The 25,980-nt window shown below is 40.2% G+C and overlaps 1 protein-coding gene across 1 annotated transcript in view; it reads right to left on the bottom strand.

Moving 5' to 3' along the window:
• Nucleotides 1–25,980, bottom strand: part of suclg2 (succinate-CoA ligase GDP-forming subunit beta) — a 114,283-nt gene that overhangs the window by 6,958 nt on the left and 81,345 nt on the right. Inside the window, exon 10 of the mRNA XM_032549731.1 lies at nt 4,061–4,181. Within this exon, the coding sequence (XP_032405622.1) occupies nt 4,061–4,181 (121 nt within the window). The remainder of the gene's footprint in view (nt 1–4,060; nt 4,182–25,980) is intronic.

The following is a 25,980-nucleotide window of genomic DNA, read 5'->3' as shown; positions in this document are numbered from 1 at the left end:
TAGCTTTTGCTAAAACTTATTTTTTCATAGAAATGCATGGGGAAGCTTTGAGATCATTGTGCTCTTTGAAGAATAACTACCTGATCATTCCTTTCAGCAAGAAACGCCATTTAAATCTGTCAAAAGGTTATATTTTTATTTTTGCTCATGGTTAAACTTCTTTAGCACATTTCTAGTAAAACTGCTTTAACGTGTCTCCTTGTTTTAGCTTCAGCTTACAGAAATCATGTGTCATTTACAGAGAAAATACAATTCTTCAAGTGAATTTTCTCTGCAACCAGGCTAACTGCTAAACTAGCTTCTGGGAGCTAGTTCGCATGTAGCTACATGTCCTGTAGCCACAGTGAAAAATTAGATGAGAAACATGAAATTTCCAGTCCCTGCAAATCTTTTCCACAGGAGCTATAACCATTTACATGCATGGCAGCCATGTTGGATTTTAAGGTCAGGGCTGGTTAGAAAAATCCCAAATTTCTGTTTTGTAATTTTAACTGTGTGGAACTTTTTCCCCCCCAATTTTGAACTCAAAACCCCCCCACTTCCAAGAGACAAAAAAGTTAGCAGATAATAAAAAATAGTTGGAAAATTATGTCTTTTTTTTCTGCTCTATGATGTAAAACAGTAAACCAAAAAAGTCCAAGTCAGGTTGTACAATTTTTTAAAATGTCTGTAGCATTACTTGGAAATCTTTCGGTTGACTGGAGTGGCGCTTCAGACGAACATTTGACATCAACAATGGCTTGGTCAAGTTACTCAACTTCATAAAACATGCCCATCATGTTAGAAAGAATAAACACTTAAAAAATATTAACAATTAAATAATAACCAACAGAGCCCCAACAGTCTAGCACTGAGACAGTAGCTGTTCCCATACTTGCTGACCTCTAATCTTTATGCAAAAAAGAAAGTTCCTTCATATCAGAGTTACATTCTTCGACTCTGAATATGATTGCTGTATCTCATAATGTTTCAGCACCAAGCAGTTAGCGTATTCCCTTTACGTTCCAGGATGAAGAACCCCCTCCGCCCTCATGTGTCCAACATCAAATGCCTCTCATTTGAAGGCAGAGCAGGGGGATCCTCAGTGCTGCAGCAGCTCCTTCCTTTGAAGTGCTAGCCAGCCATTAATTTAAGTTTTCATGTCTTTTAAACAGTCTAGACCGCTGTTTAAGAAAGAAGTAGCGCAGCTAAGTCGACCGGATTTAAACCACATATTTGACACTGGCAGTTTAATCTCCGGGATCATGTTTTTGGCGAACTCTAAAAAGCCTAATGTGTCAGCCAGAAGCAGCAGCAGCGAGAAGCAGCAGAAAGAAAAAAAAAAGTATTTAAGACGCACAGGATTTATTCCGATAATCTAAATGCAGAAAGCCGCATTTGCCGAATCTGTTGGTACACTCTGTGCAGAACGGCCATTTAAAGAATAATGGCTCGGATTCTACCGAAGGTCCCGTTTTAACCTTATTAGGATCCAAAATCGCTTCTTAAATAAACAAGGCGACACCTTTAAGCTAAAATCAAACCTCTGCTCTCCGACAGCCTCCTACAGAACAGCTCAGTCAGTCAATAGGTTGGAGAACACAGTCACTCTTTCCCCTGGACCCTGAGGACTACTTAAAGGGAAAATTGTCTCTTCAAATCGCAGCAGACAGTCTGCTCACAGTGCAATGAGTCCATTTTCTTGCTGTAGCCAAAGAGGGCAGTACTGCACTTTCTCAAGGAGCTCCTCCTATTTATGCCTCCAATATTTTTCACCACACATGTGTAAATATTTTCAGTTTTTTTTTTCCTTGAGCTGAATCTGTTAGACGACTATAAAATGGCGAGATTACAGTCATTCTCCCCCCCCCACAAACTTTAATACATCCCTAATGGCACCCTGACCACATGGCACCTCTCCTCTACATCTGGGAATACATAACTCTCCGCCTGTGCAATCAGGCGCCGTCTTTTAAAAAGAGCCTTTCCAATTAAAAGTGCGCCCGTTAATCCATTCTGATCCCGTTGAAGAGCGCCAGGCCGTCCTCGCCGCCCGGCATCTGACCGAGCGAGCTGAGCTGATTGATTCTGAACCAATCCTCTCTGCAACACTGAAGCCCACGATGTAATGACCCACGACTAAAGCCTGGATTAGGCCCAGGCCAGGAGAGCACTGGTTGGGAGCGTCAGACGGAGCTGACCTTCTGCCACGTTTGCGAGTCAGGCTGAATTACGCAGCCCTAATATGAGAAATGTTTCAACTTACTGAGAGGCAATTTTAATTGCTAATTTGGTTACTTCGACTGCAGCCAAACGTGGCACTAGTGGGCCCTTCCTCTCTGGTAACAATTTAAATGAACTGGATGTTTCGACCGTGTGCTTAATCAGCGGCGCAGCCGGTTTTAAAACACACGGAGGAATGTTCCAGCAGAGCTTCTTTACCCTCCGTTTGGCTTTAAAGTGCGACTGTGGCTCTGTGGGTAGAGTAGTCGTCTTGTGATCGGAAGGCTGCAGGTTCGATTCCAGCTTCCTCCTGCCACATGCCGATGTGCCCCTGGGCAAGGCACCGATCTGCATATCGGTGTATAAACGTGTGAGCGTTTGAATTGGGTGAATGTGACTCTAGTGTGAAGCGCTTTGAGTGGTCAAAATGATTGGGAAAAGTACTATATAAGTTCAATCCGTTTACCATTTAAAGTCAAAACGAACTTGTGATTTTATTTCATTATGCTACATCTAAGTTACTTTACAGACAAACGTGACTGAAATCAATGTTGACACTTTGTTTTCTTCTGAAAATGTGTGCATTGACCGTCGTGCTCCAGCTAGCTGTCCATTCCCAGCTACTGCGCCTCCGCACACAGCCAGGTCACGGGAGCAGGTCAAAAGCCTTGAGCTAGAAACTGTATATTAAATGCTAATAAATACACATCCTTCACTTTGTGCTCTGGACACACAACTAAGTAGGATCTTGACAATTAAGGTAAGCAGTAACTGGCCCCATGTCGGTGAGAGCCACAGCTTCCCACACACAGTGGACTGAGTGGCATTAGCATACGCAGGTGAAAGGTGAGCCAATCAGTGCTGCGTCAACTGCTACTCTGACTGCCGCTAATGAAACGCGGAGCAGAATGTGATGTGTGTGAAAAATGCATTGCTATTCTAACAGCGACGACGGGCCGCAATGAGGGCGTCATATACACAACAATGGCTCCAAAGTTTTGTATTCATTTACACAATGAAGCGCCATAAGAATCCCATTTGTAGTTGGTCTTAAGCCAGGTAGGGACACAGCAAACATGTGGAGCAAACATGTGGTTTACATGTTGTTTACTGTTTTGTTGTTGTCTACTGTTTACTGTTGGAATGAACACACCATTCCAACAGCGAGACATGGTGGGGCATCGTCAGAAAAGAAACAGAAAATCTGATTACAGAGTATGTGAAGCTAGATGCACGTGCTAGAATGGCCAAGTCAAAGTCCACACCGAAATTCAACTGCGAATCTGTGGCAAAACTTGAAAATTGATGTTAGCAGAGACACTACGGCAAATCTGAGCTGGAGCCGTTTTGCGAACAAAGCACATCAATCTCCAGATGTGCAAAACTGATAAGGTTCAATAGGAGGCTGAATAGAAATGAACACCAAACATTTCAGTTTGTAAGCAGCGTTTCATTTCCTGTCACTTCACAGTTATGCACTATTCTGTGTTTGTCTATCGTAAAATCCCAATCAAACAGACAGAAATGCGTAGCTGTAATGGGACATAATGGAAATATGTTCAAGGGGCATCAGTATGTTTTGCAAATCACTCTGGACTGTGAATCAGAACTTCCTGAACAATTCATCTGTTTGCATGGCAGATCTTAAAGACGGTCAAAACCTGAGACATAGAGAACAGGAGGCTGTTGGATTTCTTTTTTGTTTTCTAAGACGCCATCATTTCCAATTCATATAAAATTTCTATTACGGTGAAGTGCTTTTAATATTGGCTGGTGGGAAATCAATGCGGTGTAAACCGTATTCTGTAGGAGCACGAGGAAAAACGTTGGCGTGTCAGTGCACGAGATACTGTTTTACCTTCGAGCCTGACCACCAGCGGGACCTTGAGCTCCAGCTCTCGACAGGCTTTGGTGATGCCGTTGGCAATGATGGCACAGTTGACAATACCTCCAAAGATGTTGACCAAGATGGCTTCGACCTGTGAAAAGATAAGGTATTTTAGCGTGGAAGCCGGCGACGCAGGGTTTTTGCAAGTTAATGCACAACATATGAACTAACTGAGGATGACGAGAGCGTTTGGATTTAATAAAACAGTTTTTGGCCAATGTACAGGAAAAAAAGGGACTGTTGAAGAAAAAAAACAGACTGCATGGATGGTCAAGTTGCCTGAAGAAAACCATTAAAAAGCAGAAGAGCACAGAAACAAGCTAAAAACAATCAGAAGTAATTTGGGGTGATGAGATCAAAAGTTATGTTTATGGCCACAATCATCAACGCTGGATTGGTAGAGCAGTCAACAAAGCCTATTATGGAAAGCATCTTCCTAGTATGAAATGGCGGTGGATCATTGCTGATGCTGGTGTTTTGGAGATGTAGACATTTTGGTTGAAAATTTGCACTATTCAGATATAAAGCTGAGCACATGATTGGATGTTCTAGCATGAAAATGATCCAAAACAAAAAAAAACCAGGTTGAGCCGTCATTGGCTACAGCAGAAATAGTGAAGGTTCTAGAAAGGTCACCTCAGTATCACTGATCTACTTTTGGGGAGATGTCAAACATGCGACGGCGCCTACGCACACAGCCAGGTCACGGGAGCAGGTCAAAAGCCTTGAGCTAGAACTGTATATTAAATGATAATAAATACACACCCTTCACTTTGTGCTCTGGACACACAACTAAGTAGGATCTTGACAATTAAGATAAGCAGTAACTGGCCCCATGTCGGTGAGAGCCACAGCTTCCCACACACAGTGGACTGAGTGGCATTAGCATACGCAGGTGAAAGGTGAGCCAATCAGTGCTGCGTCAACTGCTACTGTCACTGCCGCTAATGAAAACTGCAACACAATGCAGTGTGTTAAACATCCACTGCTATTCTAACCGCGATGATGGGTTGCCATGGCGGATGAAACAAGCACTGGTTACACAACAATGGCTCCAAAGATTTATATAAGTAAAAAAAAAGAAATCATACACAAATTTACATTAAAAATTAAGTGCAACCAGTTAAATTCAGAAGTCCCCTTGGTAGTCATTAGTCCACCTGTGTGTACTTTAGTTTCAATCTACATCATTTAGAGTTTTTTTTTTTTTAGGTGAACAGTGGTGAGCAAACAGGATGATGAAGTCAAAGAAGGCACCACAAAGGCCAAGGATACCTTGGAGTTTAAAGCAGGAATGGGTTAAAAAAATATAGAAAATTGTTTGACCTATCTTCTGAAAACAGAAAGGGTGTGAGACATCTACAAACCTAGCAGGACAGTTTCTCTGGCTAAGAAGAATGGCACATTTTACAATGTAGGACAATGAAGTACCTCCTCAGCAATGTCAGAGGAGGCTACACATGATACTGAGAACCTAGTGTAATTAATAGTTTGATCAAACTTTGTATGGCCTACCACTGAAGGTGTTTAATTTAAGACTTTTAAAGATCCTGCCTCAAAATTAGAGAAAATGTAGGACGAATACACCCAATAACGATGTGAAATGTAGCTGTCAAAACCACATCACCACAAATATAAGATAAACCCATAATTCAGAATTCTAGAAGTTGATTTCATTTTTGTTGCCAACCATGACATGGATACGGTAGGACAAAACTTTTGAATTTCAAATAGCAAGTCGTGCTAAATGATCTCGCCATCTGCCGTGTGTTTACTTTAGCCGTCTTTGGTGTTCTTATGGTGAAGGGATCTTAAAGTTTCTCATGAAGTGAGCAGCTGAGACTGATATCACAAGCAGACAAACACAAGCAGCCGGAGTGTGTACGTGTGCGATTACACTAACAATCTAGCACTTTGTAATTACCCTGGCTAGCTCAGTGGAAAAGTAGACTTAGAGCACACAGGATTAATCCTCCGTGTTTGTTTATAATCACTGCTAATCTGTTAGCGCCGATTTGGCTGAGCAGCTTGTGGGGGTGTGCGCCCGTGTGCCTGCCTGTTGTGAATGTGTATGTTTCCAGCATGCGGTAATGATGTTTACGGGGGGAGAAGATCAAGGACTTGGATTGCTATCAGAGCGACAGCCGTGGCATTGTCCTCGACATGCTATCCAAATGAGCATCTTCTTATGAGACAGCGGAGGATGGCACAAGACCCAGAGAGAGCTCAGAGAGTAACTCTGAGGTGGGGAAGCACCAAAAAGATTCGCACTACTGTCTGAGGAAGCTGTTAGTGCTTAATTTTTTTTTATGACTGAATTTCTAGTGCGCAGATGCAACCAGGCATGAATAAAAACAGGGGTGAAAAGGCAGGTTAATGGCAGCCTTGAATCACAAACATGACTCAGATGTTTCGATGCACAATGAAGAAATTCTGAGAAAATAGTTTGAAATAATAGACTAAATAAAAGCAAAGAATTGCACATTTTTGCACCATATTTTTGACAACATCTGAACCAAAAAGTAAGGCGTACGAATTTATGGAAAATAACCTAATCACTCACAAGTTCTCACCTTGTCTTTTAATTTACTGAAGCATCTAAGTCTCATATTCCCTGCGATTTGATTTCTTTGGAGTTCAAAATGCTGAAGATAAATCCATGAGTTCAAGATATCAGTCTTCTCTGACTTCAAAGCAAGTAATATTTTCAGAGTCCAAGTCAAATCCCTAAAGACTGAAATTAGCATTCTCCCTTCGTTTGCTTATAATCTAGACTTCTCAAAACACAGAACTGCTTAAGGTTATGAATCGCAAAAACACTTTTGCAGTTTACCTACAAGCCATGCAGGGCACACAGCAAACATGCGGAAGAAGGTGCTGTGTGTAGACGAGATTATAAATGACCATTTAGATACTCATTCAAAAAAAGTGTTTTGAACACCTTGAAACATGGTGGTGGCAGGATCATACTTTGAGGATGTTTGGCGAGAGTTAAATACAGGGCAATGCCGGTAGAAACCAAAATCCTAAACTCATGCCTGGTACCAACTTGGTACCAGGCATGAGTATGACTGGTACTGTGCCAAAGTTCAGACCTACAAACAATTGAAAAATCAGTGATAAAACAACACAATATTTGACACACTTTTTAGATTTCTGTTCATCAAAACATATAGAAACCAGATTATTTTCTCCCAATTTGCAAACTTATGTTCTACTGTGTTTATGTTTATCACCTAAAATCATATTGACACATAAAATCTTGTGGTTACAACAAATAGTTGAGTGTACATAACTGACTTCTAACTTAACCACCTGAAGTAAAAGTGCATTTTCCCAAACTACATGTTCATGTAGTTTCTCTTCACCCTGTACACCACTGACTTCCAGTACAACTCTGAGTCATGTCACCTACAGAAGTTTTCTGATGACTCAGCGGTTGTCGGGTGTATAGGGGATGGAGGGGAGGGGGAGTACAGGACACTGGTGGACGGCTTTGTGGAGTGGTCTGACCAGAATCACCTGAGGCTCAACATTAGTAAGACCAGAGAGTCTTACTAATTGACTTCAGATTGACTTCAGAAGGAAGAAGATACCTTCACGGCCACTAAAGGTCAAAGGGGAAGTGGTGGAGGAGGTGGAGGATTACAAATACCTGGGAGTTGTAATCGGCAACAGACTGGACTGGGCATCTAACACTGACGCTGTGTGCAAGAAGGGGATGAGCAGACTCTATTTTTTAAGGAAGCTGAGATCCTTCAATGTGTGCAGCAAGATGTTGGAGACCTTTTATCACAGTGTTGTTGCCGATGCCATCTTCTTTGCTGCTGTGTGTTGGGGAAGCAGCATCAGAGCCAGCGACTCTAATAGACTAGACAAAATCATCAGGAAAGCTGGTTCTCTACTGGGACTAAGGCTGGAGTCCCTGGAAACTGTGGTGGAGAGGAGGACACTGAAGAAGGTTCTGTCTATTATGGACAATAAACAGCACCGTCTCCACCACATAGTGGACAGACAGCGGAGCACCTTCTCACATAGACTGCTCCAGCTCCGCTGTCGTAGGGACAGATACAGGAAATCCTTCCTGCCACATGCCATCTCACTGTACAATAAAAGCTAAATCATTGTTCTGCACTAATCAGTCCAAATTTGCACAACTGCACTGTGACACACTTGCTGTACATATATTTACATATACATACTGTTTCTGCATTTTTGAATCTTTGCAAGGACTGCTCTAAGCTGCTTTTTAGATTGACAGCATGTTATATTTTATTTTTATTTTGTCTACAATTGCTACTCAGTGGTGGTTGTTGTGTGTCTTGTCTCTATGCTGCTGTAACTGCAAAATAATTTCCCTGCTGGGATGAATAAAGTAATTCTATTCTATTCTATTCTATTCTATTCTATTCTATTCATGAAACTGTGATAACAAATGTCGGCGGTGTTTCTTCCACAAATGCACAGAATTAAACAATTTAACAGACCATCCAATTTGCAGGCTTTTCATGAATGAATCTTTGGGAAAAAAAGGACAAATGTTCATTTTCTAGATATGACACAATATGGGATATAACTTTAAAAAAAATACATAAAGCACACAACATTACATAGACCTGGGCCATTACAAGCTTCCCCACTAGGGGGCAATAGAGATTTAGACACCATATGCAGCCAAATGAGGAGTAGTTCTATTCTCACCATATCTACAGCCCATTTTTCAACTCTGTCTCTATTGGGAAGCACCATATTTCTTCCATTCATGCGTCTCCCATTGACAACAATGTATATTAATGACACATAGGACATGATTTATGCTTCTTGGCACAAACGTAAATGCAGTCTATAGAAATATGGATGTAGGGAAGAGCAAGTTGTACTTTGCTGTAAGTTTGTTTTATTTGTCCACCCGGTCTTCGGTTTACAAGAAGGTACAAGCCAAGGAACATTATTCTCCCTGCGGAGAGAGAGAGACGTCTACAAAGAAGCGGATATTTGATTAGAAAAAATGGTCTCCCACTTGCGCCTAGTCCAAGAAGAGATGCAACACAACACAAGCTTGCATTTATAATCTTTTGTGTATATCCATTTAGCTCCACAAGTGTTATATGGGGGTTAAAATGATTCAATAATAAGATGGTCAAGACAATAGGAGGCAAATTTAGAGCCAATTTCTCATCTCCCGCAATCAAAATCTCACTTTTCTCTCTTCCATGTGGGTTCTCTATGCCTCTGAAATCCAGCTTCAAGGTATGAAACAGGACTGCACACTTCAATCCACCAGAAAAACCTTCCAAATCCCACTCTAGCGCATTTTACCTCCCCGTTACAGAAGAACAGTCTTTTCCTTAAAGGCGTTCATTTAAGGTGAGCTAAGCTGGCAGCAGGGAAGGTTCCTTTCATCAGAGCTCGGCATAAAGGCATCAGGTACAGTATAATGTGCCAGCTCGCTCTTTTTCAGCGGATCTTTGTGCTTTCTTTCACTCGCAGAATGAGCTCCTGCTTTTTTTTTTTTTTTACCTGGGTTCCAGTGAAATGATTCAAATTTTGCGAAATTAGATCACCGCTGCTGGCGTTCCAATGGCATGCCAAGGTTTCTTTCGCGTCGAGTAAGAAAAAAAAAGGGCCTTCACCAGAGAAACAAGCTTTTCTGCCTGCTTTTATACGCCCCACTAAGTGGATTTAGGCCAAGAAAGAAATGTAGCCCAAACAATTTGACATGCTCATGTGAATCTGCCCTCCTGCCTGGGCGCTTTCGTGAGACGTGTCTTGCGATGCACCTTGTGTTAGTCTCATCTCATAACTGAACATAAGCTGCCGCCTGCATTGTCTCAAATGTGCATTGGAAAGTAACACTGTACGGTAAGGAAGGTCTTTATAAAATTGATGCTGCGAGCAGCAAACAGGTTTTTGCTTTTCTCCTCCAGATTTCTACTCAAGGGACAATACACACATTGTCTCTTTCTACAAGGCTCCTTCACGAGTTCCTGTGTTCCTGAATTATCACGAAAATACACATTTTCATGCCCGTATTCCTGTTAAGTGTCGCTAATCTCTCTGCAGGAGAGACAAGGAAAAGCGCCCTGCTCTCTTTGTTAGCAGGGAGCTGATAGGAGGAGGAAAAGGCAGCACTGAAGATGGGTGTGTGTGTGTCTCTCTGTGGCCTATTAAGGACTATTGTTCTGTCTTATCTGCTGGAGACAGCCTGTACAGTCGCCGCCTGCTTTGGCAGGCCTTGTTTATTTCTCTATGATCTGCCGCGGGTCCAATGCTCAGCCCAGGGGGCAGAGGTTAACATGCAAGCTTTCCAATCCGTTAATTACAGGTTTTGGTTTGAAAAGACAGGTGTGGGTTTGTGAACAGGTTTTAAAGGGCACGTGTGCTAGAGGTATTAATATTTTTGAGACCTCTGAATTAGGATGCGAGTGATATGTTAGACTGTGAAGGATTAGAAGGTGTTGCCAATTGGTCAAAAAAGAGATATATCTTATCTATGATCTGTCGTCTTTACTTTTATTTTTCTTCTTCTTGTTTAGCTCCGTAAACTAGTTTGTTGCAACAGTGCAAATGGCCTCTATGTAGTTATTTAGTTTATAATTAAAGTTACTGCGCTAAGTAAGAAAGGCTTAAACCAAGTGCACTTCAAATCTTACACTCACAGCCAACTTTATAAAACATTACACTTTGCTAGCACCGCATAATTCTTGGAGGATAGACAACATTCACACAGTAGGTAAATGTGACTAAATCCCCATTTCTTCAGTATTTGGTCTGAATGGCCCAATTCCAGTCTTTCAACTAAAAACCATCCGACTTGTGCCACTTCCATATGTGGTACTAAATTGGATATGTATCTGGTAGTTTTCAAAATGTCTGCAGCCTGATCGGTGAAGTTGCATTTTCTACAAAATCAGAGATGAGTGTTCTGTCGAGACAGTTTTAAGGAGAGACGCTGACAAGTTAAGTCAAAAGTATTTCTTGGCATTCTGAAATTTTGAAAGATGTCACTCCTGGTTCCGACGGCACATCCACACTTCTCTACAGAAGTTGCAGTTAATGGGCCACAAAAGGCCACTGCTGTTAGTACTGCTTTCATTTTCTAAGCTTCCTTCATTGTATTATGATCTCAAGACAATAAAGCAGTTTAGAAAATACTCAGACAAGTGTCCGCTGCCAGTGATTCCAATAACCATACCAAGTTTAAGTCACTTAAATCTCCTTTTTTTTACCCATCCCACCGCTGGCTTTGACTTCAGCAGGTTGTCATGACAACATGTAGATGCCGATTGCACAAAGTCAGTGAACTGATTGTCTGATTTGCTATTTGTTTTGACAACTCCAGAAGGTGTACCCGATAAAGAGGTCAGCAAGTGTATATGTAGATGAACAAAGACACCAAAACTTAAAAAAGCAATAAAAACAACTACCTATGGTGACTGGAAACAAAATACAGCTCAGCCACAACCTGTTTAATTCATTAAAACAATGTCCACTTTGAACTGGCTCTTCATTTTGGCAGTAGAGCAGCCAATTTGTCTATTGTGCAAGAGTGCCAATAAAGCGATGCTCTCAATGAAAGACAGATCTATAAATGGGAATCTAATTCGGTGAGCCTCGGTTCTGTCACAACAAGAAGGTTTTTTGCCAGATCAAATCTATTCTTATTGAGGCTACAAATCAAGAAAAAGAGAGTGATGTAAAGACAAGACGAGGGAACAGAGGGTGTTGAAGTCAAAGAGTGAGGTGAAGTGAAACAGATGGAAGAAGAGAGATGGTGAAGAAAAGCAACGAAGTGATGGGAAGTGGTGCAGCCATTGCCTTCCATTGAAGGCTAGGATTGGTCTGCCAAAGGAGGATAAGAGGGAAATAATTATCCGGCCTGTTGAAGCATGACAGTCCCTTCTCGGGACTGCAGAGAGACAGACTGTGCGTTGTGTCAAAGATTGGCCTTGTCACTGGCAGCGGACACTTTTGACAAACAGTCGTGTCTGAAGTTTCACTATAAGATATTTTTTAAAAATCCACAAACCGGTACCTGGTTAGCTGTCTAACTGATGCAGGGTGGACACACAGGAATTACATGTTTATCATTTCAAAATGTCATAATATTTTAGCAGTTTTTGAACATCTGAACTGCTTAAATACAAGAATTTCCTTTTTGTTGCTGAGTTAAACAACTCAAAGCTGACACTGGCTTTTGGGTTTCAGGGAATGCTACAGGGTGATTGTGCTGTTTTGTGCCATTTGTACTAACTTATGCCAGCTCTGTTTGATGTTCAGTAGTCCGTTTTTGACAAAACAAATGTTAAAGAATTAGTTTTTAGCTGACGCGCTTATTGAAGAGGAAAAACACAATTTGTTTAGTGTTTGACTTGCCGATAACTGATTTTCCCCTTGTCTTGTTCCCAGCATAATCATATAGGAGAGATATATTTTAATGCCTAACCCTGTCTAAATAAACACTTAAGACTTCAAAACCTCATCACCAAAGATAAATAATTAAAATACCAGAAGAATCATGCAAAAGGCTCGTCAGCAGTTATCAGAAGGGTTTGATTGGAAACAAAAATAAGCTTACTGTGAATATGCCACTTTTCAAATAAAATGTAAATAAAAAGGTTATTCCAAATCAAGTACTCCTTTGTTGTTTTATCTTTTGCATATACCTTTCTCATTCACTATCAGAAAAAAAACTTCTTTGTTGAATAAAAATTATTTTAATGCTCATCTAAACCTTTTGCCCAACTAAGTCGTTGGCAGAAACCTTTATAAATCAATAACAATCAATGAACATGCTCACCTGTATCCAAATCTTTGAGTACTCACATATTTGCCTGAGCTCTCACTCACATTTAAACCCACCTGCTCTTTGATTTCCTGTTTTTTATCCCCCGTTAAGTCAATAGAAACCCAATCAGGTGCAACAATGGTTTTCTTCCTGCCATAAGAGCTCGTACGGTATGGGGTGAAAAAAAGGGGAGATGGATTGAGAAAGGGTGACGTCTGGTAGATCAGGGAATAGATCCTGGAGATGGCCTTTACTTTAAAATGTGAGGGGAGAAAACTAGTGAGGTTAAAGGCTGTGACATTTTCATCACGGCTGTGTTTAACCAGCCATACTAACCTTCTTATCTGGAAAAAAAAGAAAAGAAAAGAAGAATAAGGCGGCCTTTCTTAACTTCTATTGAGTCGGGCATTGCCCATCGGGGCTTAGCAGGAGTCAAGCTAAGCCTTAGCATGCGGGACAAAAGTTGAGCACAATGTTTCACTTTGCTTAACAAGCCTTTAGAAGCAAGAGATAATCAAGCTGAACTATTTTGCACAGGTGGGAGGGGCTAGGACTGACGCTCCAAAACAACAACAACAACAAAAAATAAATAAATAAAATCAACTGCAAAATTAGCAGCAGGGTACATGTTGTAATTTCATAGCCACTAATAATTATAATTTGGGTTATAATGGCAGGTTTGGAGCAAATGGGATCAGATCTGTTCCAGTCCGAGCCATTTGGTGTTGACAGTCGAGAGATAAAAAAATCTCGCAGCATGTGGTGTTTAATGTTTGTAATCATTCGCCTTCTGATTCACTAACTGCCAGGCTTCCCTATTAAAATCATTCTAAACATGTTTGACAGGTGGGAGAGGCAAAAAATAATGCTAATTAGAGTAAATAAAAACTGTTACGTGGCAAGCAAACAAAAAAATAATAATGCTCCAATGCGTCCTGACTGAAAGGATTTATTTACATCGTTTCTGTTTTCCCCTTTTTCTCTCCAAAGGTAATTCTTTAATTTCTTTTCCTTTAAAAATGAAGGACAAACAAGCAAGAGCCGTCTGACTGATCTCGCTTTCTTTTCAGCGCTCTGTTGCAACGGTATGCAATCACTCGAGAATCGTCAGGTTGCTTCACGACTGCGTTCATCACTGTATTTACTTTCAGTTGACACGCGATGCTTTTGTCAAGACAAGAAACAGAAAATAGGTCGTTACTCTTTGTGTGAGGTGAATGGTGCAGAACTCATCTAGTGGAAAAAGTACTTTCTTTATTCCTTTTGTTTTCTATCCAAATAAACCTAGTCCTTGTCAAGCTGCAGTCTCCTGTAACTAACAAAGCCTGTGATAACTTGTTCCACATTTTCACTCCATGCATAATTTAATCAAACTCTTGAACCCTCTCCTTGTTGGGTAGCAGAGAAAATGTGTAGTTTTGTTCCATAAAAATAAAGCTGTCACACCAAATGGTAACATTTCTCCTCCGGAGAAACAAAACAAGTAAAAAGAAAAAAAAAACACAATGTAGTTTATAAAAAATTTCTTTTACAGACACTCTAAAACAAAGTCTTGTGTTGTTCAACAAAAGCTTGTTTCAGTCTCAACCTCTCACTCTCACCTGGTGCACAAGTAGCCACATACTTACATTTATTAACAATAACCATTACGCTGTTAGAGATTTCCATTTCGGAGATTAAATGTCTTTCTCACCAATCTTCAGACGTCTGATATGCAGGACAGCTGTGCTGCGCCACAGATCGGGTCAAACGCTACGTTACAGCACAGGTCACTGCACGGCCTTCGAAGAAACAATCTAAATGTATCCAGTTATACAACATAAAAATATTCATCCAAGGTGTAATGACTTTTTCATTTAAGAATCTCACACTTTTCTAAACTCAGATTTCTACAGTTCACAGTTCTTTGTACTTTTATTTAGTCTATCCATCAACTCATCCATTGTCTTCCTCTAATCCAAATTCAGTGACGCGCTCAACAGGTAATAGGAACCATTGTTTCTTTACGTAGACTTGCAGAAATCCTGCTTATTCTGGGCACTGGCAGGATTGCAAGGGGAAGTGATGGAGAAGAATGTATGGGAAACTTCAGGGTCTCACTTTTACTTTTCACAGATTACATAGTTCTGTTGCCATCCAATGGCCATGACCTCCATTATGCACTTGAGCGACTCGCAGCCAAGTGTGAGGCGGCCGGCATGAGAGTCAGTTCCTCAGACTCTGAGGGGAAAAGGTGTAATGTTCCTTCCAGGTCGAAGGTCAACATTTGCTTCAAGCAGAGGCGTTTTGAAACAGTGTCGCAGTTAAAGACTTTCCTCATATTGTGCAGCTCTAATCCAAACGCAAAAATCTGTTCATCTTTTTGTTTCGATGGGCAAAACTGGGTATTTGTGAAAATACACTGCCTGGCCAAAAAAAAAGTCGCCACCAAAAAATGGTCACACTCTCTAATATTTTGTTGGACCGCCTTTAGCTTTGATTACAGCCCGCATTCGCTGTGGCATTCTTTCAATAAGCTTCTGCAGTGTCACAAGATTTATTTCCATCCAGTGTTGCATTAATCTTTCACCAAGATCTTGTATTGATGATGGGAGAGTCTGACCACTGCACAAAGCCTTCTCCAGCACATCCCAAAGATTCTCAATGGGGTTAAGGTCTGGACTCTGTGGTGGCCAAACCATGTGTGAAAAAGATGTCTCATGCTCCCTGAACCACTCTTTCACAATGTGAGCCCGATGAATCCTGGCATTGTCATCTTGGAATATGCCCGTTCCATTTGGGAAGACAAAGTCCATTGATGGAATAACCTGGTCATCCAGTATATTCAGGTAGTCAGCTGAACTCATTCTTTGGGCACACAATGTTGCTGAACCTAGACCTGACCAACTGCAGTAACCCCAGATCATAGCACTGCCCCCACAGGCTTGTACAGTAGGCACTAGGCATGATGGGTGCATCACTTCACCTGCCTCTCTTCTTACCCTGATGCGCCCATCACTCTGGAACAGGGTAAATCTGGACTCATCAGACCACATGACCCTCTTCCATTCCTCCAGAGTCCAATCTTTATGCTCCCTAGCAAACTGAAGCCTTTTTTTCTGGTTAGCCTTACTGATTAGAGGTTTTCTTACGGCTACACAGCTGTTCAATCCCAACCCCTTGAGTTCCCTTCACACTGTGCATGTGGAAATGCTTTTGCGTTCACAATTAAACATACTCCTGAGTTCTGCTGTTGTTTTTCTTCGATTTGATTTGACCAAACGTTTAAGTAATCGCCGATCATGATCATTCAGGATTTTTTTCCGACCACATTTCTTCCTGGAAGACGATGGTTCCCCACCATCCTTCCAGTTTTTAATGATGCGTTGGACAGTTCTTAACCCAATTCTAGTAGTTTCTGCAATCTCCTTAGATGTTTTCTCTGCTTGATGCATGCCAATGATTTGACCCTTCTTAAACAGACTAACGTCTTTTCCACGACCACAGGATGTGTCTTTTGCCATGGTTGTTTAAGAAATGAGGAGTTACTCATTGCATCAGCTGGGGTTAAATAACTTGTTGCCAGCTGAAAGATAATCGCCTATGCAGTACTTATCCAATAGGAGGCTTGTACCTATTTGCTTAGTTAAATCCAGGTGGTGACTTTTTTTTTGGCCAGGCAGTGTATATTTAATGAAACCTTCTTTCTTCCAACCGTTTTGCTCAAAGTCTTCAAAGGTAGAGGACTATTCTCATCAAAATGTACAAGGCTACAGCTGTTTCTACAGCTTCCGCGTCGCTTTTGCACTGGAGTTGTTATATGAATCTGAAGCCTCTGAAAGTCAGCTCTGCAAGACATGCTTTGCTACGCTGCACATCGTTTGTAATGGAGATACAAAACAGCTGCGCATGTTGTCATTTTTGGAGGCACAGGATCAATTTGATGTTGAAAGGCTTCATGGAGTTGTTAGCATACCCCGATAGGCTCGGATAGTCACTGAAGCAGGTGCTGAGCATAAAGCCGAGATGGCGAGAACGGCTACTGGAGAATTTCAAAAGCCCACATTGAGGCGGGTGTTTAGTACCCAAATACATCTGCAGTTATTGTCCCGAGAAGAACTGTCTTTTAATCTAGAAAGCAAAGTGTTCATAACAATAGGGTTGATCTGATTTTAGAACTACTTAATATGGAAACTTCTTTCAAAATAGAGAAAGAAACCAACTAAATAAAAAAGCCAAAACTGTGGCCCCCTATATAGACTAAACACTAAGTGTGCTTAAATATTATGTTATCAATCAAATAAATGCAGTTTTTACCTGTTTGCTGCCAAATTATATCAATCAGTCCCTCCAGTTTCTTGAGAATTATCGTGGAAATTCACACAAAATCAACAGGTTTTTTTTTGCACCAACAATTGGGAGTTTATTGCAGATTTTTCTCAAAAACTGTTAAAATTTCTTACTTGTGCTAAAACAGCTGCCTCAGTCTTGGATGATGTCAGATTATAGCCCATGATCTATACAGCGAGTAATAAAAAGTCGCATTTACCGTCGTAAATAAGCGCAAATATTTCCAAATTAGTCCCACAAACACGAAATCCTGGAGGAACTGAAAAGATGTTCAGTAACATTATTTAATTTTCAGAATTCAGTGACATTTCAACAGCTTTTGAACAGGTTTTTATCAATGCATTCTGGCCCAACCGGCCCTTTACAAACAGTCATGATCTTGATTCGGCCCAAAACAAAAATGAGTTTGACACCCGGCGTGATCTTAATCAAATATATCCAGGTTTTCATCGTTTCTTATTCAAATTTAATAAAACTTTTAGAGAAGCACGACACATCAAAGTCCACAGGAAAGAGAGAGACGCCACACACGATGCAGAGAGAGGACGGGAGAGCCGCCTCTGTAGTGAACAGGGGGTTTGTCAGATATCAGTGAGGGATGTACAACTCCCCTCCTGCTGCTCACCTCGGGGTATCACAATCTCCCTGAACCCCTTCTATGTACTTACACTCACCAACACACACGCCAACTGACAGGCACACACTCACAAACCATTTTGTGAATGGTTCAGCTGAACTGAACTCAACAATTGGAGCCAACGTAGGGCAAGCATATTATTCATTCCTGGAGGGAGTCGTGTCATTACTGACAGGCAGACATAAATATTCCTGAACCCCTTCACCAAGGGTTAATAGCTGTCCATCAGACAGCAGTGACACACTCAGGGCTGTGTGTGCCCAGTGAGAACACACACAGTATGGGTACGTTCAATGGTATACCAAGGTTATTTGTTAAGATTGGGGAAAAAACCCTTGGAGGAATGAAAGAAGGGATAGAAGACGATGGTTAATATCAGTTTAGCATGTTTAAAAGAAAAAGAAACATACCATCCACACACCTAATGCTACATATAGAAAGATCTTCTCGCCCACTTCACATGACGTCTGAGTTAAGAGTTTCAACATTGTTTCTGTGTAGTCTCTTAGGCTGCTTCGCTCAGAGCAAGAATTATTTCATTAGACTGAAGGAATGCACGACAGTCGGGGAATAGCATACCTAATCACCTCAGAGACCCGGTACAACAAACCAGCAGCTGAATATAAAAGTGGCAACATTTCCCACTTTGTTCCTAATGCTGCACGGCCAATCAAAATTAATTTATTTTAATGTATGCACACAGAAGGTCAATTATCCAAATGATTCCAGTTCAGATTGCACCTGATCTTGGGAGCCAATGAGCCATGGAAAGGGCAGATGGGTGATCTTTGCAAGGCAAATCATCACCCCAACTCTTTTTATTTTGTGTGTGTCACCTCTGTACTATTTACATGTCCAAAATGCGTGGACCGTTTGCTCACCTTTAGTGAAAGGCATTCCAATAATAAATAAATAACTTAACATTTAACTTGCGCAGAAGAAGCGAGGCCAGAGACCAAGATGAAAATTTCCATACAAGATATGAAGCTCAGCTGTTTATCTTAAAGTCTGAGAAGTAAAAGAAAAATCTGAATTTCACAAAGGAAGTGAGTATGGTAAATACAACCATACATTAACATCACACAACACACTTCATTATTGACTTAAACATTATGTTTCATTGTGTATTATTTATCTTTACAGTGTTTCAGTCTGTTGAGGTTCATTCATAGATCCTCATCATTCTAAGTTTAACCAGCCAATGTCTTTTTTTTTTTACATATTTGTTAAAACTATTACTTTGTCCTGACAGTATAATATGTGACAGAAAATCTGTAGATGTTTTTATTCATCATAATCAACCCACTGCTTTACTAATGGTTGGAACGACACTCATTGACTGGTGACGGATTTGTTAGTCACAGTTTGCCTTGGCGTTCCACAAAGTTCACTGCTCGGGACAATCAACTTTATGCTTTCATTTCCATGTGCTGAAGCCATTATATAGCATGGGATGAGCTTTCATTGTCATGCTAATGATACCTAGCTACCTTTAGTGACAAACGTGAAGGCCTGACTCTATAAAATAGATTAAAAACATGTCTTTAGGATATAAAGTTCCATATGTTTAAATTTGCAGCAGCAAATTCAATTTGGCCACTGAATGCTTTAAACCACACCATATAATTAATTGGTTTCTCTGGAAGGCAGTACTCTAGCTCTAAATACAAGTGTTTTATTTTTGACAATCTAAAACAAGTTTCTAAAACTGTTTCCTGAGGCTGTGGGATGGCACACAGTTGGAAAAGATCAATGTTAAATCATCAATGTAATGACAGACAGCAATTAACCCACATTTTTCATATAATTTTAAAATGCATCTCTGTACTTATAAGAAGGCGATAGGATCCATGCTACAGTCATATACAGCCATATTCCAAAAATTTGAATATTATTGAAAAGTTAATTTATTTTAGCAACTCAATTCATTAAGTGAAACACTTTACAGGGTTTTTCCCAGTGTATTATAAGCCTGGCGGGCCGCCATGCTTTTTTTGTGCCCCCACCAGGCTTAGCATTGCCTATTTATTTAAGTTTTTTTTTTTATGTTTGCATTTTTTAAGACTTCATAGTTGCCGTTCAGACACTAATCTTCCAATCACACATAATTCTCAAGTGATATTTTAAAATTTCCTGTCAACTTTAAACATTTTGTAACTCAAAAACACGACGACTGCCGAGCACCCCAGCCACCAGGCTTAGCAAGTTTACTGGGGGAAACCTTGCTTTATATAAATTAATTACACAAAAACTGATGTTTTCCAACATTTTATTAATTGCTTAGAGCTAATAAAAGCACAACAATTGAGATTGGAATATTAAATCAGATTAAGAAAAAAGAAATTATACAGAAATGTTAGCATATCTTTAATACCGGTTTGAAGGCTGTAATTTTCAAAAGGTGCTTTTAATCTGAGAAGCGAGCCCCATCAGAACGCTCATAGTCTGATGTAAGGTTATTGACTGCATTTCAGATAAAGCATCTCGGGCAGTGAGAGTTCATCAACTTGACTAATTATATTCCCGTGAGACCAAAGAGCATCAATTCAGGCGCCGAATAATCAACCTGCCAAATATTGCATCAGCACAAACTGATCTAGTAGCAATAACTGCGACGTCATGCGTTGTCTTTTAGAAACAACTTGTCTGAGAGTGATGGTGACTTATAATACTTTATTATTCGAATGGAATGGCATTACGTTTAGTCTAAATACTGATTTTTTTAAAAGCATGAGTTGAGAAGGATTGACGAAAGAAAATGTCTTTGCAAAAATGTGCCAATTTCAAAGTGCAGTTTGGACCTCACTCTCTTCACGATACGGTAAGTGGCACTGTTACAGCAATTTTCATCTGAATACGTTTCATTCAGGCTTGCAGCAACATAGTGCAACAGTTTCCTCAGAATACATGAAAAGCTGAAGTTACTGAGTGACTCCTTTAAACTGTGAGACAAGGCAATGGTAGCCAACATGAAAAGACCAGATAGGTAAAAAAAAAAAAAAAACCGACACAATAAACAGCTCATACAGAGCAGCACAGTACATAAAAATGTTTGGACTGGTAATAGTAGATGAAAAGAGTGGGCAGCTGTTGTCAGTGTTACAAGTGAAGAGAGAGGGGCCAAGGAAAGTTCCTACAAGATCGATGATTTGTTTCTTAGCCTCCCCAGAGATCAATTTATTGTCTTTATGTGCAATTCAGAACTCAACTGAACAGAAAGTATTCACCCTCCACTTTGGTTCATCAGCCTTCAACTACTCCCCATGTGGTTCCTAACGGGTCCGCAGAACTGAGCTTTAAATTTACACAAACAGACGAACCTGTTCACAACAGATGGGAGCAATTAAAGTTTGATTACATATGGATCCGAAAACTGATGGGACTTCTTATTGACTGCCACTTGTCCTGCTGGTTTCTTTCTGAACTAAGAGGAAAAAAAATCAGCAATAATAATAATAATAAAAAAATAATAATAAGCTAATCTCAAGTTTCATTAAAGCGAAAAGAAGAATTTATTTTATAGAGGATCTCTTGGACGTCTCACAGGAAAAGGGAATCAACCGGTCGCTCCCGGCTGACTTTTGATAGAGCTGAAGAGCAGAGAACAGCATATTAATTAGCCCTTACGGGTTTCCTCAGGCATTAGAGGGATCAAAGAAAGCAATAAAAGTCTCAGGAGAAACTGAAGAGGCCGACCGGCTCTCAGATCGATAGAGGTCACAACTACAGGCTTTCTCTATATCACGACGGCCAAGTAAGCTCAACAAATAATGTGACTTTTGAACTCTAACAGAAGGTGATTCAATTGACTTGAGGTGTCAGACCAATGTATGGGTTGCTTTACTTAGAAATGCAATCCTTCAAGCGTGGATCCACACAACCTGGTGCACATCTCCTAACATTTCCCTGTAAAACTCAGAAACTAGAACCTGTTGTTCCAAAGTGCTTACCCAGTGCTGTTAAAAAGTGATGCAACATAATGGCAAACCTTCTGTAAACAAATCAGTTTGTATTCTCACAAAAGAAGAAAATTGAAACTTTTTTTCCACCAACATTTTAACAGCATTTTTCAGTCAAATGAAAATGCATCAGCTCTTTTTTGCTCTTTTTTTTAGCTTCCATGTTACAATGTAACTGAGATAATATATTTACAAATGCAAAAGTATCCACCTTTCTATAACAAATTCAGCAAACACTAAATTTGTCATAGAAACGATTTATTAAAGTGCATTTGATTTAGATACTTGGTTAACACATTAGAGACAATGCTGTAGTTGATTCCAGTCATGAAATAAAGCAATTTGTTAGAGATCTGGGGGGTATTTGTATTTTCCTGGCACATGGTGCCATTTTGTAGCACAATCGGGCAAACATGTTGCCTTCAATTGTTTTGAAAATGCTCTATGTGTCAAAAACTTAAAACAAATTTGACTTTACCTGAAGCTCCAACACAGAGATCCAGGTAAGAAGCAGCAAATTGTATGAGCAAGCGTTGGGATAACCCTAAAAAGATTCTCAAAGGGAGATTCAAGGATTTCCCTAACATGCATGAGTGACTCAAAGCAACACTCTGGGTATGTGTTTGATGAAAGGATAACATTATAACATGACGTAAAAATAAAAAAACAACAATTTTACATCATACCCCCTTTTAAAAGCCTATTTGCGAAGCAACTGGTCAGGCTCAATTAAACGGAGTGATGCTAGAAGCCTTGCTGATTACATTTATGTAAGATTATTATTTTGTGAAACTGATCAACCATAATCACTAATACTCTACTTATGCATTAAAGACATTAGAAAAGGTTCTGAACTTTTCATCAGTTTAATGTTTTGTGTGGGAACAAATTATATTTCATAAAATAATTATGAAGATCAAACAAAAACCCCAAACATACTCCTTCAGCAAAAACATAACTGCAAACAGCCCAACATCCAACACAGAGATGTGCTCTCCACATTCCTGAGTTCACAGAAACATAATTATTACCCAGTAGATTAACTTACAACACCTTTAAATACATGATGAACGGGGAACCTAAATTGTGTGATGATGGAATGATTCTGCTAATTGGACCATGTGGAGGTTTGAAATTACTTTATTAACATTTGTTGACGGGTTATTGAAACCAGATGCATTTCTTCTGTATTCATATTCTGAAGCATGCGGTGCACATAGCAGTGGCATGGCGGCACAGCCAGGTAAGACACACAAGCTGCCGATAAATCAGTTTGGAGGCTGCCAACACAAGCGCCCTCTAGTGGACGACACGCAATGTATTTTAGGTTAACTGTGTTCCAGTAAAAGAGTTGTCGTATCTTCAGGGGACGCAGTTAGTGAGTTTAAAACTCTTGTCCATCAGCAGTGGTCACACTTCTGCTAATTAGCTAGGGCGCTAATAGCAGAGCTAATTTTTTTGTTTGACGAATCAAGCTTTTTGCTTTAAAAACATTTTTTCTCACTTAGTTTCCCCTAAATAAATGTTTCTAGTTAAATTCGAGAGCACAACTTTACTTGGCAGTTTTTTTGAATAAAGTTCGACATTTGTGTTGAAGCCTTGGTTATTGGCTGTTAAAAATCCGCCAGGTAGTCAAACGTTTTTGTTCATGCTATTATTTCAAAGTGGGTGAAGACTGTTTATTCTTCACTCTTGTTCATTGCCATCTAACTAATTTTATGAGATTAAATTAGTTATCTTTTTTTGTTGTTGTTTTCCTTACCAACCACTGAAACAACCGTTGAAGTGTCTGAATGATATTCTACATCCAAAATTACTTTTACTATGCTTTATAGAGGCTTTATAAACAACATGGCTCTTATTTCTGTTTGAGCCTCAGGACTAATCTTACATAATTAATATAGTTTCCTTTTTCTTTTGTTTCCACCTTCCCACATGTTTGCACTAGTACTTATCTTAAGCCTTTTTCCTGGTAGCAGGTATGGGTGCTCAAACTTGGGACAAGAATCTGGATAAAATACAGTTTGCGGGGACAAAAAATGAACTGCAGAGCCGCGGCAGAGAAGCATGAGTGAAGGTTCTGTTGAGGCACTGTACAGACAGCAAAATGAGATACTGCAGAAGATGAGTGGAGAGGGAGGGAAGTTCTGGATGGATGTGTAAAATGGGTGGAAGAGTGTAGTGGGGGTTTGTCCTAGCAGTGATTACATTGTCCATCAGGTCGCAGGACGGCCTGCATCAGCCCACAGGATTGATGTTTGACAGAATAATTAGAAAACTGTCTCAGGCTGTAATCACTGGAGCTCATCTTGCAGAAGACGACTTCCATTCCCTCGCCGCCACACACGCAAACACACCCGTCAACACGCGCACACGCAAGTGGGAGCCATCTGTGGTTGACTGGGTGTACGGGACGGCGGCTTGATAGAGTGGTAGGATGGGAGTGCTCCAGTTTATTCTTAACGAGCTGAAAGACTTTATGTGCAGAGGTGGGGACAGCAGAGGCGCGCGGCACCTCACACGCTGGTTTACCGAGGGCGGGAGGAGTGGGGGACGCGCTGCTGATTTTAAAGGTGCGCCATAACTATTTATGGAGCGAGGGTAGAAAAATGAATTGAGTGGAGTTTTATCGCCGTGGCTGGCAGAACCCGCACATATGCTAACCCTCCCTTCGTTTGACTCGATTAGTTCAGAGCTGCCGTTTCAGTGCTGCATCTATCAGTGCAGATACTTGACACCGTCCAGACCAGCAGGGAGGAAATGTCTCTGCAGGCTTTTATGTATTGCTGCCAACCAACGAGCTTTACATTTTGAAGACGCAGCACACCATGGAAATGTAAAATATTTGTTCTAAAACTTTGAAATGTTCTTGCCTAAATCAACATTCGTCAAAAAACAAAAAAGAGGTGGGGATTTTTCTTTCTTTCTTTCATTTTTTTGCAAATGTCACTTTTGGCAGGAGTAGCCCAAATCTGAAGTGATTTGAGCTATTTTGCTCGAATAATATCTTTGTAAATTACTAAATTCATGTAAACTTTAGATATTTACTCACTTATGACTGTTGTCATGACGTGTCTTTCGGTAAATAATGACACTTTTAATGCAAAGTTGCTTTCTACGTTGCATTAAAAGTCAATTAAAAGTGTCAACTTTGCATTAAAGTGTCATTACTTACCAAATAATGCAAATTTGCACCTTTTATTGACTTTTAATGCAACTTTTAAAGTGACTTTACATTAAAAGTGTCATTATTTACTGAGTCATAAACATTCATAAAGACTCCTCCATGTTCATGACAGGTGTTATGTCAGTCATATGCACACCCCTTCAAATAAAGTGTTACCATAGTGTAAGCATACAGGAAGATCAGATTTAAAAATTCAGATGTTACCAAAGATTAGCAGGTCAGAAATTTCTTAATGTCACGTCAAACATACCAACTTACACAATCTGTCGAGATAGGGAGGTCTTGAAAAAATTATAATTTGTCGTCAGACTAAGTTACGGCAAAGCATACGCTCAACAGACACTCATTAGATACACTGATTCAATTGTTTATTACAGAAAGGAAATACTGCAGAGCTAAACACATGGCAGCTTCTTAATATATTCAGACATCTAGACGTTTTAAAGATGACTTGCTGAAATGTAAGCCAAATGTCAGAATGGTTAATAAATGGACTTTGAGTGACTTTGAACAAGGTTCAGTTGTTGATACCTGGCAGGACGGTCTGACTATTCCAGAAAGTGCTGATATAATGGGATTTTCAAGCACAATTATTTATCAGGTTTACAGCGAATGGCCTGACACAGAGAAAAGTAATCAGAATGTGCGACTGGAAACACCTTGTTTATGTCAGAGGAAGACAGGCAGACCGGCTCAAGATGATGAAAAGACAACCGTAGCTCAAAAGAGCAGATTTTACAATAAAGGTGTACAGAATACAATCTTTGAACACACAACGCGTCAAACTTCAAGTCAGAACCTAAAACTAAAGCCAAAAACACACACCAGCAGCCAATGCTGCCAGCTCAGAGCAAGAAATCGGGACTACATTTCACACTGGCTCACTAAAACTGGACAGAAATACATTGGAACATCTCCACCGGGCCAAATAAGTGACAAGTTTGGTTTAGGGATACGAGATATGACGATCTTAGGTTGTCAACGATTAGA

Source organism: Xiphophorus hellerii, chromosome 20 (genome assembly GCF_003331165.1).
Source record: "Xiphophorus hellerii strain 12219 chromosome 20, Xiphophorus_hellerii-4.1, whole genome shotgun sequence".
Taxonomy (NCBI): domain Eukaryota; kingdom Metazoa; phylum Chordata; class Actinopteri; order Cyprinodontiformes; family Poeciliidae; genus Xiphophorus; species Xiphophorus hellerii.
This window is presented reverse-complemented; position numbering and strand designations above follow the sequence as displayed.